Below are 16,990 nucleotides of genomic sequence, written 5' to 3'. Positions count from 1 at the left end.
TGGGACTTCAATATTGTGGCAATTTCGGAGACATGTATAGAGCAGGGACAGGAATGGTTATTGCAGTTTCCAGAAGTTAGATGTTTCAGTAAGAACAGAGAAGATGGTAAAAGACGGGGAGGTGTGGCATTGTTGGTCAAGGACAGTAATGCAGTTGCAGAAAGGATGTGTGGGGACTCGTCAATTGAGGTAGTATCGGCTGAGGTTAGAAATACGAAAGGAGAGGTCATCCTGTTGGGAGTTTTCTATAGGCCTCTGAATAGTTCCAGAGATGTAGAGGAAAGGGTAGCAAAGACGATTCTCGATAGGAGTGAGAGAGACAGGGTAATTGTCATGGGGGACTTCAACTTTCCAAATATTGACTGGGAACACTATAGTACGAGTACTATAGATGGGTCAGTTTTTGTACAGCGTGTGCAGGAGGGCTTCCTGACATAGTATTTAGATAGGCCTACAAGGGGCGAAGCCACATTAGATTTGGTACTGGGTAATGAGCCCGGCCAGGCGTTAGACTTGGAAGTAGGTGAGCACTTTAGTGATAGCGATCACAATTCTGTTACGTTTACTTTAGTGATAGAAAGGTATAGGGGCATACCACAAGACAAGGGTTACAGTTGGGGGAAAGGCAATTACGATGCGATTAGGCGAGATTTAGGAAGCATAGGATGGGGAAGGAAACTGCAGGGGATGGGCATATTAGAAATGTGGAGCTTATTCAAGGAAAAGCTCCTGAGTGTCCTAGATAAGTATGTACCTGTCTGGCAGGGAGGAAGCTGTAGAGTGCGGGAGCCGTGGTTTACGAAGCAAGTGGAATCTTTGGTCAAGAGGAAGACAAAGGCTTATGTTAGGATGAGATGTGAAGGCTCAGTTAGGGTGCTTGAGGGTTACAAGGTAGCCAGGAAAGACCTAAAGAGAGAGCTGAGAAGAGCCAGGAGGAGACATGAGAAGTTCTTGGCAGATAGGATCAGGGTAAACCCTAAGGCTTTCTATAGGTATTTAAGGAATAAAAGAATGATGAGAGTAAGATTAGGGCCAATCAAGGATACGAGTGGGAGGTTGTGTGTGGAGTGAGAGGAGATAGGGGAAGCACTTAATGAATATTTTTCGACAATATTCACTCTAGAAAATAACAATGTTGTCAAGGAGAATACTGAGACACAAGCTACTAGACAAGGAAGAGGTATTAGAAATCCTGCAGAGTGTGAAAATAGATAGGTCCCCTGGGCCGAATGGGATTTGTCCTAGGATCTTCTGGGAAACCAGGGAGGAGATTGCCAAGCCTTTGATATTGATCTTTAAATCGTCATTGTCTCCAGGAATAGTGCCAAAAGACTGGAGGATAGCAAATGTGGTTCCCCTGTTCAAGAAGGGGAGTAGAGACACCCTAGTAATTATAGACCAGTGAGCCTTACTTCAGTTGTTGGTAAAGTGTTGGAAAAGGTTATAAAAGATAGGATTTATAATAATCTAGAAAATAATAATTTGATTAGGGATAGTCAGCACGGTTTTATGAAGGGTAGATCATGCCTCACAAACCTTATTAAATTCTTTGAGAAGGTGACCAAACAGGTAGATGAGAGTAAACCAGTTGATGTGGTGTATATGGATTTCAGTTGGCTATTGTACAAAATGCGGAGGAATGGGATTGTGGGAGATGTAGCAGTTTGGATCAGTAATTGGCTTGCTGAAAGGAGACAGAGGGCCGTGATTGATGGGAAATGTTCATTCTGGAGTCCAGTTACTAGTCATGTACCACAAAGGTCGGTGTTGGGTCCACTGCTGTTCATCATTTTTATAAATGACCTGGATGAATGCATAGAAGGTTGGGTTAGCAAATTTGCAGACGGCAATAAGGTTGGTGGAGTTGTGGATAGTGACGAAGGATGTTGTAGGTTACAGAGGGACATAGATAAGCTGCAGAGCGGGGCTGAGAGGTGGCAAATGGAGTTTAATGCGGACAAGTGTGAGGTGATTCATTTTGATCGGAGTAACCGGAATGCAAAGTACTGGGTTAATGCTAAGATTCTTGGTAGTGTGGATAAGCAGAGAGATCTCGATGTCCAGGGACATAAATCCTTGAAAGTTGCTACCCAGGTTGACAGGATTGTTAAGAAGGCGTACAGTGTTTTAGCTTTTATTAATAGAGGGATCGTGTTCCGGAACCATGAGGTTATGCTACAGCTGTACAAAACTCTGGTGCGGCCATACTTGGAGTATAGTGTACATTTTTGGTCACCACATTTTAAGAAGGATGTGGAAGCTTTGGCAAGGGTGCAGAGGAGATTTACTGGGATGTTGCCTGGTATGGAGGGAAGGTCTTATGAGGAAAGGCTGAGGGACTTGAGACTGTTTTCACTGGAGTGAAGAAGGTTGAGAGGTGACTTAATAGAGACATATAAGATAATCAGAGTGGACAGGGAGAGTCTTTTTCCAAGTATGGGGACAGCAAGCACAAGGGGTCATAGCTTTAAATTGAGAGGTGATAGATATAGGACAGATGTCAGAGGTAGTTTCTTTACTCAGCGAGTAATAAGGGTATGGAATGCTTTGCCTGCAACAGTAATAGATTCGCCAAATTTAAGTGCATTTAAGTTGTCATTGTCAAGCATATGGACGTACATGGAATAGTGTAGGTTAGATGGGCTTCAGATTGGTATGACTGGTCGGCACAACATCGAGGGCCGAGGGGCCTGTACTGCTCTGTAAATGTTCTATGTTCTATAAAAGTGTTCAGCCACAGGACGGTGGCATTCCTCAGTGCATGTGTCCCAAAGATGTTCTCTGAAATGTTCCACAGGTTGGCGTCCTGTCTCCACAACATAGAGGAGACCACATCAAAAGCAATGGATACTTTTGTGGAAGTACAGGTAAATATCTGTCCGGTGTGGAAGAATCTTTTAGGGCCTTGGACAAAGGCAAGATGGGAGGTGTGGGTGCAGGTTTTGCACTTCTTGCGGTGGGACTGGAGGGTTGGTTGGTTGGTGGGGGGGGGGGGAGCGTGGTCCTAACAAGGGAGTTGAGGATGGAATAGTCTCTCCGGAACACAGATAGGGGTGGAGAGGGGAATATGTCCCTGGTGGTGGGGTCTGTTTGGAGGTGGCAGAAAAGGCAGCGGATGATGCATTGTATCCAGAGGTTGTTGAGGTGGAAGGTGAGGACTGGGGGCGGGGGGGAGGGGGGTGTGTGGATTCTGTCCTTGTTGCGACTGGAGGGATAGGGTTCAAAGGCGGAAGTGCAGGAAGTGGAGGAGATGCACTAGAAGGCAACATGTGGGAGGGGAAATCACGGTCTTTGAAGAACGAGGCCATCTGGGATTTTTATGGCGGAATTAGTCCTCCTGGGAGCAGATACGGCAGAGGCAGAAGAATTGGAAATAAGGGATAGCATTCTAACAGGAGACAGGATGGGAGGAGGTGTAGTCCAGGAACCTGTGGGAGTTTGGTGGGCTTGAAGTAGATGTCGGTGTTAAGTCAGTCACCGGAAATGGAGATGGAGAGGTCCAGGAAGGGGAGGGATATGTCTGCAATTGTCCAGGTGAACTTGAGGTCAGGATGGGAGGTGTTCATGAAGTTGATGAATTGTTCAACCTCCTCGTGGGAGCACGAGGTAGTATCAATACAGTCATTGATGGCTGTATTTATCACATGGATGATTTTGGGATAGTGTCGGGGGACAAGCTGAGAATAATGTAGGTCGGCGCAACATCGAGGGCTGAAGGGCCTGTTCTGCACTGTATTGTTCAATGTTCTATGTAATGGAGGAAAAGGTGGGGAATGGTGCTGGTGTAACTGTGGAAGGTGGATTGATACACATACTCGATGAAGAGGCAGGCATAGCTGGGAGACATGAAGGTGCCCATGGCTACCCCTTTGCTCTGGAGAAAGTCAGAGTACTCAAAGCAGAAATTGTTGAAGGTGAGGACTAGTTCGCCAATCGAATGATTATGTCACTGGATGGACTCTTGAACTACCTAACCATCTTCCTTCCCACCTATCTGCTCCACCCTTCTCTCCAACCTATCACCTTTACACCCACCTTCATCTACCTATCGCATTCCCAGCTACCTTTCACCCAGCACCCCCCACCCCCACTTCCCATTTATCTCTCAGCCCCTTGGCCTACCCACTCATTCCTGATGAATAGCTTCTGCTCAAAACGTCGATTCTCCTGCTCCTCAGATGCTGTCTGACTGGCTGTGCTCTTTCAGCATCACACTCTACGCCTCTGAGTCTGCTTCCTGGAAACATGGCTGTGAATCTCCCAGGTAAATTAGTTTTTATGATCACTGCTCTGTGTGCACCTCCATCTGAGTCTGCTCCCTGGAATCAAGGCTGTGAATCCCAAAGGTAAGTTAGTTGCAATACTCACTGCTGAAGCCAGACGCCAACTCGACCATGTTCCCACCGCCCCCATCACCAAACCATCATCTCCCAGACCATACAGAACCTCATCACCTCAGGTGATCTCCCACTCACAGCTTCCAACCTCATAGTCCGGGAACCCCGCACCGCCCAATTCTACTTCCTTCTCAAGATCCATAAGCCTGACCACCCAGAGTGACTCATTGTCTCAGCATGCTCCTGCCCCACTGAACTCATCTCTACCTACCTCATCTCTACTGTCCTATCCCCCCCTAGTCCAGGAACACTCCACATACGTTCAAGACACCACCCACACCCTCCACTCCTCCAAGGCATCCGTTTCCCCGGCTCCCAATGCCTCATCTTCACCATGGATACCCAATCCCTCTACACCTTCATCCGCCATGACCAGGGCCTCCAAGCCCTCCATTTCTTCCTCTCCTGATGTCCCTAACAGTACCCTTCCACTGACACTCTCATTCGTTTGGCTGAACTGGTCCTCACCCTTAACAATTTCTCCTTCGAATCCTTCCACTTCTTCCAGACCAAAGGGGTAGCTATTGGCACCCGTATGGGCCCCAGCTATGCCTGTCTCTTTCTTGGCTACGTAGAACAGTCCATCTTCCGTAGTTACACCGGCACCACTCCCCACCTCTTCCTCCGTTATATTGATGACTGCATTGGCGCCACCTTGTGCACAGCAGGTCAGACAGCATACGAGGAGCAGGAAAATCAATGTTTCGGGCAAAAGCCCTTCATCAGGAATCGAGGCGGGGTGCCTGCAGAGTGGAGAGCTTCCCCTGACGCCTGGGGGATGAATGCCTCATCTTCCGCCTCGGAACACTTCAACTCCAGGGCATCAATGTGGACTTCACCAGTTTCCTCATTTCCCCTTGCCCCACCTCACCCCAGTTCCAACCTTCCAGCTTAGCAGCGTCCCCATGACCTGTCCTACCTGCCTATCTCCTTTTCCACCTATCCACTCCACCTTCCTCTCTAACCTATCACCTTCATCCCCACCCCCATTCACCCATTGTACTCTTTGCTACCTTCCCCCACCCTCCTCTCTGACCTATCACCTCCATCCCCACTCCCATTCACCTATTGTACTCTATGCTACTTTCTCCCCGCCCCCAGCCCTCTCCCATTTATCTCTCCACTCTGCAGGCACCCCGCCTCGATTCCTGATGAAGGGCTTTTGCCCGAAACATCGATTTTCCTGCTCCTCGTATGCTGTCTGACCTGCTGTGCTTTTCTAGCACCACTCTAATCTAGACTCTGGTTTCCAGCATTTGCAGTCCTTGTTTTATCCTGTAATACTCACCGCCTGTGTGTTCCTCCCTCTGACTCTGCTCCCTGTAAACAAGGCCACGAATGCTCAAAATAAGTTAGTTTTTTGTAATTTAGTCTTGAATACCAAGGGGATGAAAGATTTTCACAGATATGCAGGAATGTACACCTGAGGTTAAAATCAGATCAGTCATGACCTTATTGAATGCCAGTGTAAGCTTGAACGGCTGAGTGGTTTACTTATGTTCTTTGTTCTTATTTTCGTATGTATGTGCGTGTGCCTGTATATTGAACGCACTCTCTAAATCTAAGTTGTTTTATCTCTTTCAACTGGTCGAGAGGAAATCACCTGATCTGTATGTCTTCCTCACTAATCAAATTGATTCTGTATTTCAACCATCTAGGTCATGTTCTGTCCAGTATTGCAATATTATATTTTTGAAAGCTTTTGAAATTGCTACCCATTTCTTCAGTTCAGACAGCTTATTTACTGTATTGTCTGTTCACATATATGTCTGTTTTGGATTAGTTGGAATGGTACATGTTTACATTTTCATACCAAGAAATTTTACCTCAATATTGAATAAGTTAAGTTCATAATCAATAAATATTTTTTTGTTTCTTGAAGAAGCCTAGTTGATGCATCTTTTGGCCATATGAGTAACTGCGTAAAACAATTACATTTATATTGTAACACACAGACTAATGCAACTAAAGAAAGATAGTGCATTCCCCTCCCTACTCAGACTTAACAATACTTATGACATACTTATATCATCGAATCATAGAATCCCTACGGTGTGGAAACAGGCCATTTTGGCCCAACAAGTTCACACCAACCCTCCGAAGATTATCCCATCCAGCCCTGTTCTTTTCAAAATGTTTGCAAGTTCGGCAAATAAATCTCAACTAGTACAATCTTTTTAAAAAATTTAAGTTGGTAATCCAGTGCTTCAGAATAGAGAAGCTTATTCTTTCCTGTGTTCGAGGTAACTGCATAAGATGTTGTGGAATTGGCTTTGAACAATTTTCAGATTCTCAGTTGAAAAGTGGAGTGCTATTGAAGACCAGAAAGCTTCATCTGGGAGACCAGTTGAATAATCTTCTTTTTTCATATTTGTTTAAATATTTACATACTTTCACTGGAAGAAGTTTGGAGCAGGCTAAAACCTGAGGCAAAGAGCTTGTCTTATGAAGAAAGCGTTGGGTCCACTCTTTGGAATTAAGATGGATGACAGATGATCTTATTGAGGCATATAAAGTTCTGAGGAGGAGTTAATAGGGTAGATGCTTCTTCTTGTGGGGAAATACTGAACGGGTATGGGAAGTTTCAAATGAAGGGATGGCTCACTAAAGAGATAGAAGAGGACATTTCTCTTTTTCTCTCAGGGGATGGTTATTCATTAAAACTATATTGTTTCTTTTATTCTTTCATTGGATATTGGCTTTACTGGCCACAAGTTGTTGTCCATTTTTTACTGTTCTTGAGTTGAGTGGCTTGCAGACCACACGTAAAGGTCAAAAGTATTACAGGGGCCAGATGAAGTAAGAGTGGAAAATATCCTTCCTGCAAGGACATTAGTGAACCAGAAAGGTTTTTAAGAAAATTAATGACCGCTGTCAAGATCAAAAAGACTGACATTAAATTTTGGATTTATTTCAGACTCCCATCACCTGATGTGCTTTGCTTGGTGGTCATCTATTCCCCTCTTTCTTCCAATTTCTTGAGCTGCAATGTGACTACCTCTCTATACATGCTATCTACCTAGCTCTCAGCCTTGCAAATATACCACAGCTGGTGCTTGGACTGTGTAACACAAAGCTCAAGTTTCTGCAGTTAGGAGCACTTTGTGCACACATGGTCATCTGGACAGCAGCAAGGTCCATGACTTCTCACATGTGACAAGTCATATATTCCTTTCAGAAGACTTCACCTGCCATGATTTAAACTCAAATTTACTTAGTCTTACTTGCTAACTTTTCTAATTAGTTAATCTTAAAGATACTTTCTTTATCTTAATTTTAGACTCCTCTATTTGATAACTTTTACTTCTCAGTTCCTTCTTAGTTAAACCCTCCCTTAATAACCTACCAGCATGTAATCCTTGATCTGCTCCTGCCACTACTGATCTGTCGTTCAGAAAAACAAGACAACCGATAAAAAGAGAAGCTCCCCCCCATACTGTACCCTACTCCCTCACTTACCAAACTGCCACATTTTAGTCAGTCAGTTGCATTCTGTGTATGCTATTTAGGTACAAAATGATCTTAATTTAAATAATACAATTAGTCACTGTATAGAATAGGTGGACAAAGTCTAGATTATAACTGAATGATAAGTTGTTCCAAATTTCAATTTACCTTTGCTAGTCTTTTGCAGAAAACTTCAAGTTTACCAAATATGTACATCTCTGACACATCAAATGGATTATCTTGTGCTGTCTCAGTTGTATATTTCTTTGTGTTCTGGAAGTACTTGCGATATTCCACTAACAATTTCTTACATTCCTGAAATCCAATAACATACTGTGACAGGTAATCAAATATTTATACATTTCTATTATTTTAGACTAATATAGCACACTAGGTATCGATTGAGACTATTGTGCAGACTCTGAGAGCTACCCATGTAACACCAATTCTCTTCTTTCACCATAGCCTTACAGTTTTTTCCACGTCAATGTTCATCCTTTTTTTGCATATTACTTGGGAATCTTTTTCTATCGCTTTTTTCAGCAGTGTGTTTTAGAAAAGAATGATTGATCACATCATCTCTGGTTCTTTTGCTGATTAATGTAAAGCTGTTCCTTGATAACTGCCCCTCCATTATTGCAAATAGTTAGTTTCAGTTAATTCTACAACATCAAAACCAGTCATGATTTTGAATAATTCCCTCAAAACCTTAACATTTTCTTTTTCTCAAAGACAAAAATCCAGTTTCATCACAAAATCTATCAAGCCTGGTCATATTCTGACATTTAGTAGTACAGAATTAGTTTCAGTGTCCAGTAGAAAAACATTCTCAGTGTTTACCCTATCTTCACCTTCTAATCTTGTATGCTTCAATGAGATCACCATTTGTTCTTCTAAATTTCAAAGACTATAGGCTGAACTTACTCTGTCTCTTAAGTGAAAAACCTTTCAACGCAGGGACCAATGTAGTGAAAAATTTAGAGCTGAGAGACTTTCCTACTAAAATACATTATAAACACAGGGACGGCACGGTGGCACAGTGGTTAGCACTGCTGCCTCACAGCGCCAGGGACCTGGGTTCAATTCCCGCCTCAGGTGACTGACTGTGTGGAGTTTGCACGTTGTCTGCATGGGTTTCCTCCCACTGCTCTGGTTTCCTCCCACAGTCCAAAGATATGCAGGTCAGGTGAATTGGCCATGCTAAATTGCCCGTAATGTTAGGTTAGGGGTATGGGTGGATTGTGCTTCGGTGTGGACTTGTTGGCCCAAAGGGCCTGTTTCCACACTGTAAGTAATCTAATCTAATGTCCAAATTTCTTGTGGCCCCTCTGACTTTGTGGCAATTTTCATTTATGATAGAAAATACATATCAAGAAATTCCTAAAGAAATTTATCAAGAAAAGCAAAGCCCTGTGTATAACCTAGCCTATCATTAAATATATGGAGAGAAAACAAAGTTAACATTGACTGTCAGTTCTGACTGTCAGTTTGGGTCACTGGACCCCAACCGTTAACTCTGATTTCTCTCCACAGATGCTGCCAGACCTTCTGGGATCTTCCAGCAACTTCTCTTTTTGTTTTAGATTTCCAGCATCTGCAGTTCTTTTGGTTTTTATCTGTCACTAAATCTACTGGCTACTTCTGTTCATGTAAGCAAAGCTTTTCTCTGTCAGTTTGTACCTTCTGAATTGTTCTTCTCTTAACAATTCTAGGCTTTCCTATTATTTCCTTCTTTGGAATTTTTACTCCAGTTTGCCTTTACCTTTTCCTCTCCATCCAGTTCAATTTTTTAAAAATGTCTTTCTTGAACTCAAACTTCTTCTTATTTCCAGCTCTTTCCAATACAAGTTGCTTTGATTGAAAACTAGCCAAAGTCAAACAGTTGGGCATGCTCATTGGGCTAGAGATACATTCAAGACTTGCCACTACAAGCATAAAAAAAAGTCAAAACCAACAGCTCTGCATTTGAATGCATGCAGTCAGAACAAAGTTAATAAATTGATGATGCACATTGAAATAAATAAAACCTGATCAGATAACTATTACAGAAATGTGGCTGCCTGGTCAGAATATAAAGGAATACATAGCAATCAGGAAATTAGAAAACTAGGTAAGGGTTGAGGGGCAGCACTGTTATTCAAGGATAGCATCAGTGCAATAGTTTGAGACAACATTGATTCAAGAAATCAGGGTGAATAATCAGTTTGGATGGAAATAAGGATTGGTCAGAGAATTCACCAGTGGAAGTGCCCTGCAGTCCCCTTAAAAATTACCACAGTGGAGGACACAGTATAAAAGAAGTATTAGATCCTTGTAATAGAGGGACAGCAATAATCATAGGTAATTTTAATCAACATATAAATGAGAAAATTTGAATTGGTCATAGTAGCCTATGAAGATTTCACAGAATAATTTTGAAAACATTTCCAACGCATCAATTAAACCTACCTCCACCAATCCAAACCTTAGCTACATGCTGTGTTAAAAAAAAAGTTTCTCAACCCACATTTACTTCTTTTGCTGTGCTCTATGGTTCTTGATTTTTAGAAGTAGAAACAGTTTCTCCTTGCCCAATCTGCCGGAGACTGCTAATGATTTTGCAAAGTTGCACCAAATCTTCTCTTTAGCTTCTCCTCTCCAAGGAAAATAGTTCCAACCTATCCAATCTTTTCTCATAATTGAGGCAAAAGGATTTCGTGGGATAGACATGGAAAAATGTTACACTTGCTGTGCAAACCAAATCAGGGCCCAAAAACGTAATCCAAAAAATAATTAATCCGCTATGGAGTTCAAGAGAAACCTCCATTTAAAATTACCATGTCTTCAAGTGATTAGCATTGATACATTTAAGGGAAAGCTCAACAAAAATGGAGAAGGATGGGAAAGATACATTAATGAAGTTATCTGAAGAAGAGTGAGATATGCTTACGTGGAACACAAAAACCAGTTCAGCAAATGGCTTGCTTCTGTGCTGTAAATATTATTTATTACCATGTAATATACAAAGATTACCTGCATCTTATTAATAACGACTTCTGAATCCTGGTCCCATACACGAGCAGTACCATCTTCAGTGATGTATTCCTTACAGGCTGTAACCATTTGATTTGTGATCTAAAGTTGATAACATGGAATATTACAGTACATACAACCTGTATGGAGATTGACTCAAAGATCAATTGGATCATCAAATAAAATACCAACCTTAATAAAGAGAGAAGTCATCTGTTGTGAGGTGTTGTAGTACCGTGACACATTGTGGATCATTTGAATGGTATTTATCAAATTTGGAACACCTCTTGTCATAGTGACCTATAAGTTGAATTATTCAGAAATACGATGTTGTAAAATCAAAAATATTTACAAACAATGTACAAAATTAAAAGATTTAAATAATTTACGGTCCTAGCGGAAGTATTTTTTTAAAATATGTTAATAAGTGCAAGTTATAACAAATATTGCCCTTGAAGTCACCACTGGCATTTTGAAGATGGGGTGCTAATTATGTCAATCTTCCTAATGTGTGTCATTTATTAAAGTCATCTTACCTGACAAGCATCAAAAGAAAATAATTTTGGTACTGAATACGTGAACATCAGCAACTAATGACACAAGTAGATACTTGCAAAAATGTAGAAAACTTGGATTTACCTTAGAGTTTATTCTTCTCTATCAGTGTTACTCAGTCAGAAACCTAAACAGGTCTTCTCAGCATTTCTTTACATTGACTAGCACTGGTGAAGTGGGACCAGCTCTAAGTAATTTCCCAACCATAATATTACAAAAGGGACAAATTATTGTTGGTCTGGGAGGAATAATTAATTCAAGATATGCTTTCATTCAAATAGGACACAAAATGAGTGAGGTTTAAATAAATTCATAAACATGGATATGGTCAATGTACAGGTGACATGAAACTACAAAGAATTATAAACTGTGAGGATAGTGTGGAACGCCAAAAGGACGCCAAAAGTGGTAGATTGGGCAGATGGATGACAGATGTGGTTCAGTGTAAGGAAATGTGAGGTGATACACTTTGGTCAGAAGATCATTGAAAGACAATATAAAATAAGGGATGCAATTCTAAAGACAGAACAGGAACAGAGGGACTAAGGTGTATATGTGAACAAATCATTGAAGGTGACAGGACAAGCAGAGAAATAAAGTATACAGTGTTCTTGGCTTTATTAACAGGGGCATAGAGTAGAAAAGTGTGGTATTGGAAAAGCACAGCCGGTCATGCAGCATCTGAGGAGCAAGAGGATCGATGTTTCAAGTATGAACTAAGCAAGGAGACAATGCTGAACTTGCACAAGACACTGGATAGACCCCAATTGGAATAATGTTTTCAGCAATAGGCACTGGATTATAAGAAAAATGCAAATTCATTGGAGAGCATCCAGAAGTGATTTACAAGAATGGTTCAGGTTATGAGAAACTTCAGCTATAAGGGTAGATTGAAGAAGTTGCGAGTGTTCTTCCTGGAGAGAAGGAGGCTGACAGGAGATCTAATTGATAGAACATAGAACAGTATAGCACAGGAACTGGCCCTTCAGCCCATGATGTTGTGTCAAACGCATTACCAAATTAAACCAATCCCTTCTGTCTGTCCATGGTCCATATCCCTCCATTCCATCATTATTCATATGCTTATCTAAAAGTACCTTAAACGCCCTATTGTATCTGTCTCCACCACTATACCTAGTAACACTTCCCAGACAGTTACCACTGTCTGTGTAAAAAACCACTCACACCTACTTTGAATTTTCCCCCTCTCACCTTAAATGCATGCCCCTGAGTATTAGACATTTCAACTCTGGGAAAAAAAGTTTCTGACTGTCAACCATATGTATGCATCTCATAATTTTATACACTTCTGTCAAGTCTCCCCTTGGTCTCTGCTGCTCCAGAGAAGACAACCCAAGTTTTTCTAACCTCTCCTCATAGCTAAAGTTCTCTAATACAGAAACGTCCTGGTTAACCTTTTCTGCACCATCCAAAGCCTCCATATCTTTCCTGCAATGTGTCAAACAGATCTGAACACAAGACTCCAAGTGTGGCCTAATCAAAACTTTATAAAGCTGCAATATGACATCCTGACACTTTTACTCAATTCCCCAAACAATAAAGGCACCAAAGCCATACAGCTTCTTCACCACCATATCTACTTGTGTGGCCACTTTCAGGAAGCTATGGACTTGAACTCCAAGATTCCTCTGTACATCAATATTGTGCAGGGTCCTGCCATTAACTGTATACTTTTTCTTAACAGTAGATCTCCCAAAGTGCCGCACCTCACACTTACCCAGATTAAACTCGATCTGCCATTTATCTGAGCATATCTGCAACTGATCTACATCCCACTGTATCCTTTGTCATTGTTATACACAATCTGCAACTCTACCAATCTTTGTGTCTTCTGCAAACTTACTAATCCTAGGTTTTTTTCCAAGTCATTTATCTATTCATTATCAACCAAGGTCCCAGTACAGATCCCTGCGGAACACCACAAGACAACCAATCTCCAGCCAGAAAAAACACTCTTCCACCACTACCCTCTGCCTTCTGTGTGTAAGCCAATTGTGAATCCAAGCAATCAAATCTCCATGGATCCCATGCACCTTAATCTTCTGGATGAGTCTACCATGAGGACCTTGTCAAAAGCCTTACTAAAATCCATGCAGACAACATCCATTGTTTTACCCTCATCAATCACCTTCATCACCTCCTCAAAAATTCAATTACGTTAGTAAGACATAACCTGACTCTGACTGTCCCTAATTAGGCCATGATTTAACAAATGTGCACAAATCCTTTCTCAAACAATCCTCTCCAATAGCTTCCCAACTAACAATGTCAGACTCACCTGTTTATAGTTTCCTGGATGATCTCTATTTCCTTTCTTGAAGAGAGGAATAACATTAGCTACTACCCAGTCATCTGGGACCTCTCCAGTGTCTAGTGAGAATACAGAAATCTTTATCAAGGCCTCAGCAATCTCCTCTCTTGCCTCTCTCAATAGCTGGGGGTAGTTAACATCAGGCCCTGGAGATGTATCCATTTAAATGTTCTTCGAGAGACCCAACACCTCTTCTTTCTTGATCTCATAATGTCCTAGTACATTATCATGATCCATACTAATCTCACTGTCCTCCATGTTCTTACCTTGGATGAATAATGACACAAAACACCCATTTAAAATTCTCACCTCCAAGCACAAGTTCCCTCTTTATCCTTGAGTTGCCTCTAAGCGGCACAGTGATTCAGTGGTTAGCACTGCTGCTTTATAGCACAAGGGACCCAGGTTCAATTCCAATCTCGGGTGACTCTCTGCATGGAGTTTGCACATTCTCCCCGTGTCTGCGTGGGTTTCCTCCAGGTGCACCGGTTTCGTCCCACAGTCCAAAGATGTGCAGGTTAAGTGAATTGGCCATGCTAAATTACCCATAGTGTTCAGGGATATGTAGGTTAGGTGCATTAGTCAGGGGTAAATATAGGATAACAGAGTTGGGGAATCTGTCTGGGTGGGTTACTCTTCCAAGGGTTGGTGTGGACTTGTTGGGCCAAAGGGCCTGTTTCCATACTGCAAGGATTCCATGACTGTCCTATCCTCCTACAGTCATAGAGTCATAGAGGTGTACAGCACGGAAACAGACCCTTCGATCCAACCCATCCATGCCGACCAGATATCCCAACCCAATCTAGTCCCACCTGCCAGCACCCGGCCAAACCCTTCCTATTCATATACGCATCCAAATGCCTCTTAAATGTTGCAATTGCACCAGCCTCCACCACTTCCTCTGGCAGCTCATTCCATACACGTACCACCCTCTACGTGAAAAAGTTGCCCCTTAGGTCTCTTTTATATCTTTCCCCTCTCACCCTAAACCTATGCCCTCTAGTTCTGGACTCCCTGACCCCAGGGAAAAGACTTTGCCGATCCATGCCCCTCATAATTTTGTAATCCTCTATAAGGTCATCCCTCAGCCTCCGACGCTCCAGGGAAAATAGCCCCAGCCTGTTCAGCCTCTCCCTATAGCTCAAATCCTCCAACCCTGACAACATCCTTGTAAATCTTTTCTGAACCCTTTCAAGTTTCACAACATCTTTCCGATAGGAGACCAGAATTGCACACAATATTCAAACAGTGGCCTTACCAATGTCTTGTACAGCCACAACATGACTTCCCAACACATGTACTCAATACTCTGACCAATAAAGGAAAGCATACCAAATGCCTTCTTCAGTATCCTATCTACTTACGATTCCACTTCCAAGGAGTTATGAACCTGCACTCCAAGGTCTCTTTGTTCAGCAACACTCCCTAGGACCTTACCATTAAGTGTATAAGTCCTGCTAAGTTTTGCTTTCCCAAAATGCAGCACTTCGCATTTATCTGAATTGGATGGGATGGGATTACTTACAGTGTGGAATAAGTCCACACCAACCCTACGAAGACCAACCCACCCAGACCCATTCCCCTATATTTACCCATTCACCTAACACAATAGGCAATTTAACATGGCCAATTCACCTAACCTGCACATCTTTGGACTGTGGGAGGAAACCGGAGCACCCAGACGAAACCCATGCAGACACGGGGAGAATGTGCAAACTCCACACAGACATGGGGAGAATGTGCAAACTCCATACAGACAGTCACCTGAGGCGGGAATTGAACCCAGGTCTCTGGCACTGTGAGGCAGCAGTGCTAACCACTGTATCACCATGCCGCCCAATTAAACCCCATCTGCCAATTCTCAGCCCATTGGCCCATCTATACTCAATCCCTCTTGTTATGAAGGCCAGCATGCTATTAGTTTTCTTCACTACCTGCTGTACCTGCATGCTTGCCTTCATTGACTGGTATACAAGAACACCCAGATCTCTTTGTACTGCCCCTTTACCTAGCTTGACTCCATTTAGATAGAAATTTGCTTTCCTGTTCTTGCCACCAAAGTGTATAACCATACATTTACCCACATTAAATTGCATCTGCCATGCATCTGTCCACTCACCTAACCTGTCCAGGTCACCCTGTAATCTCCTAACATCCTCCTCACATTTCACCCTGCCACCCAGCTTTATATCATCAACAAATTCGCTAATGTTACTATTAATACCATCTTCTATATCATTAATATATATTGTAAAAAGCTGCGGTCCCAGCATTGATCCCTGCGGTACCCCACTGGTCACCGCCTGCCATTCCAAAAGGGAGCCATTTATCACTACTATTTGTTTCCTGTCAGCCAACCAATTTTCAATCCAAGTCAGTACTTTGCCCCCAATACATTGCGCCTTAGTTTTGCTCACTAATTTCCTATGTAGGACTTTATCAAAGGCTTTCTGCAAGTCCAGGTACACTACATCCACTGGATCCCCCTTGTCCATCTTCAGAGTTACATCCTCAAAAAATTCCAGAAGATTAGTCAAGCATGATTTCCCTTCATAAATCCATGCTGACTCTGACCTATGCTGTTACTGCTATCCAGATCTGTCGTAATTTCATCCTTTATAATTGACTCCAACATCTTTCCCACCACTGAGGTCAGACTATCTGGTCTATAATTTCCTGCTTTCTCTCCCACTCCTTTCTTAAAAACATTAGCCACCCTCCAATCTGCAGGAACTGATCCTGAATCTATCAAACTCTGGAAAATAATCACCAACGCATCCATGATTTCTGGAGGTACCTCCTTCAGTACCCTGGGATGTAGACCATCAGGCCCCAGGGACTTATCAGCCTTCAGACCTAACAGTCTCTCCAACATCAATTCCTGGCAAATATAAATTCCCTTCAGTTCAGGTCCTTCAGCCACTGTTACCTCAGGGAGATTTCTTGTGTCTTCCCCAGTGAACATAGATCTGAAATACCAATTCAACTCTTCTGCCATTTCTTTGTTCCCCTTAATATATTCCCCTGTTTCTGTCTTCAAGGGCACAATTTTAATCTTAACCATTTTTTTCCCTTTCACATATCTAAAACAGCTTTAACTATCCTCCTTTATATTTTTCGGAGAAAGTGAAGACTGCAGATGCTGGAGATCAGAGCTGAAAAATGTGTTGCTGGAAAAGCGCAGCAGGTCAGGCAGCATCCAAGGAACAGGAGAATCGACGTTTCAGGCATAAACCCTTCTTCAGGA

The 16,990-nt window shown here is 42.4% G+C and overlaps 1 protein-coding gene across 1 annotated transcript in view; it reads right to left on the bottom strand.

Annotated features, from left to right (window-relative positions):
- LOC132834281 (dynein axonemal heavy chain 8-like) overlaps positions 1–16,990 on the bottom strand; it is a 1,170,382-nt gene that overhangs the window by 952,283 nt on the left and 201,109 nt on the right. Inside the window, exons 9-11 of the mRNA XM_060853001.1 lie at positions 11,049–11,156; positions 10,857–10,958; positions 8,013–8,159 (exon numbers count right to left, since the gene is read on the bottom strand). Coding sequence (XP_060708984.1) covers positions 8,013–8,159; positions 10,857–10,958; positions 11,049–11,156 — 357 coding nt within the window. The remainder of the gene's footprint in view (positions 1–8,012; positions 8,160–10,856; positions 10,959–11,048; positions 11,157–16,990) is intronic.

This window comes from Hemiscyllium ocellatum, chromosome 3 (genome assembly GCF_020745735.1).
Source record: "Hemiscyllium ocellatum isolate sHemOce1 chromosome 3, sHemOce1.pat.X.cur, whole genome shotgun sequence".
NCBI lineage: Eukaryota > Metazoa > Chordata > Chondrichthyes > Orectolobiformes > Hemiscylliidae > Hemiscyllium > Hemiscyllium ocellatum.
The sequence above is the reverse complement of the archived record's forward strand: the minus strand, read 5'-3'. Positions and strand labels throughout refer to the sequence as shown.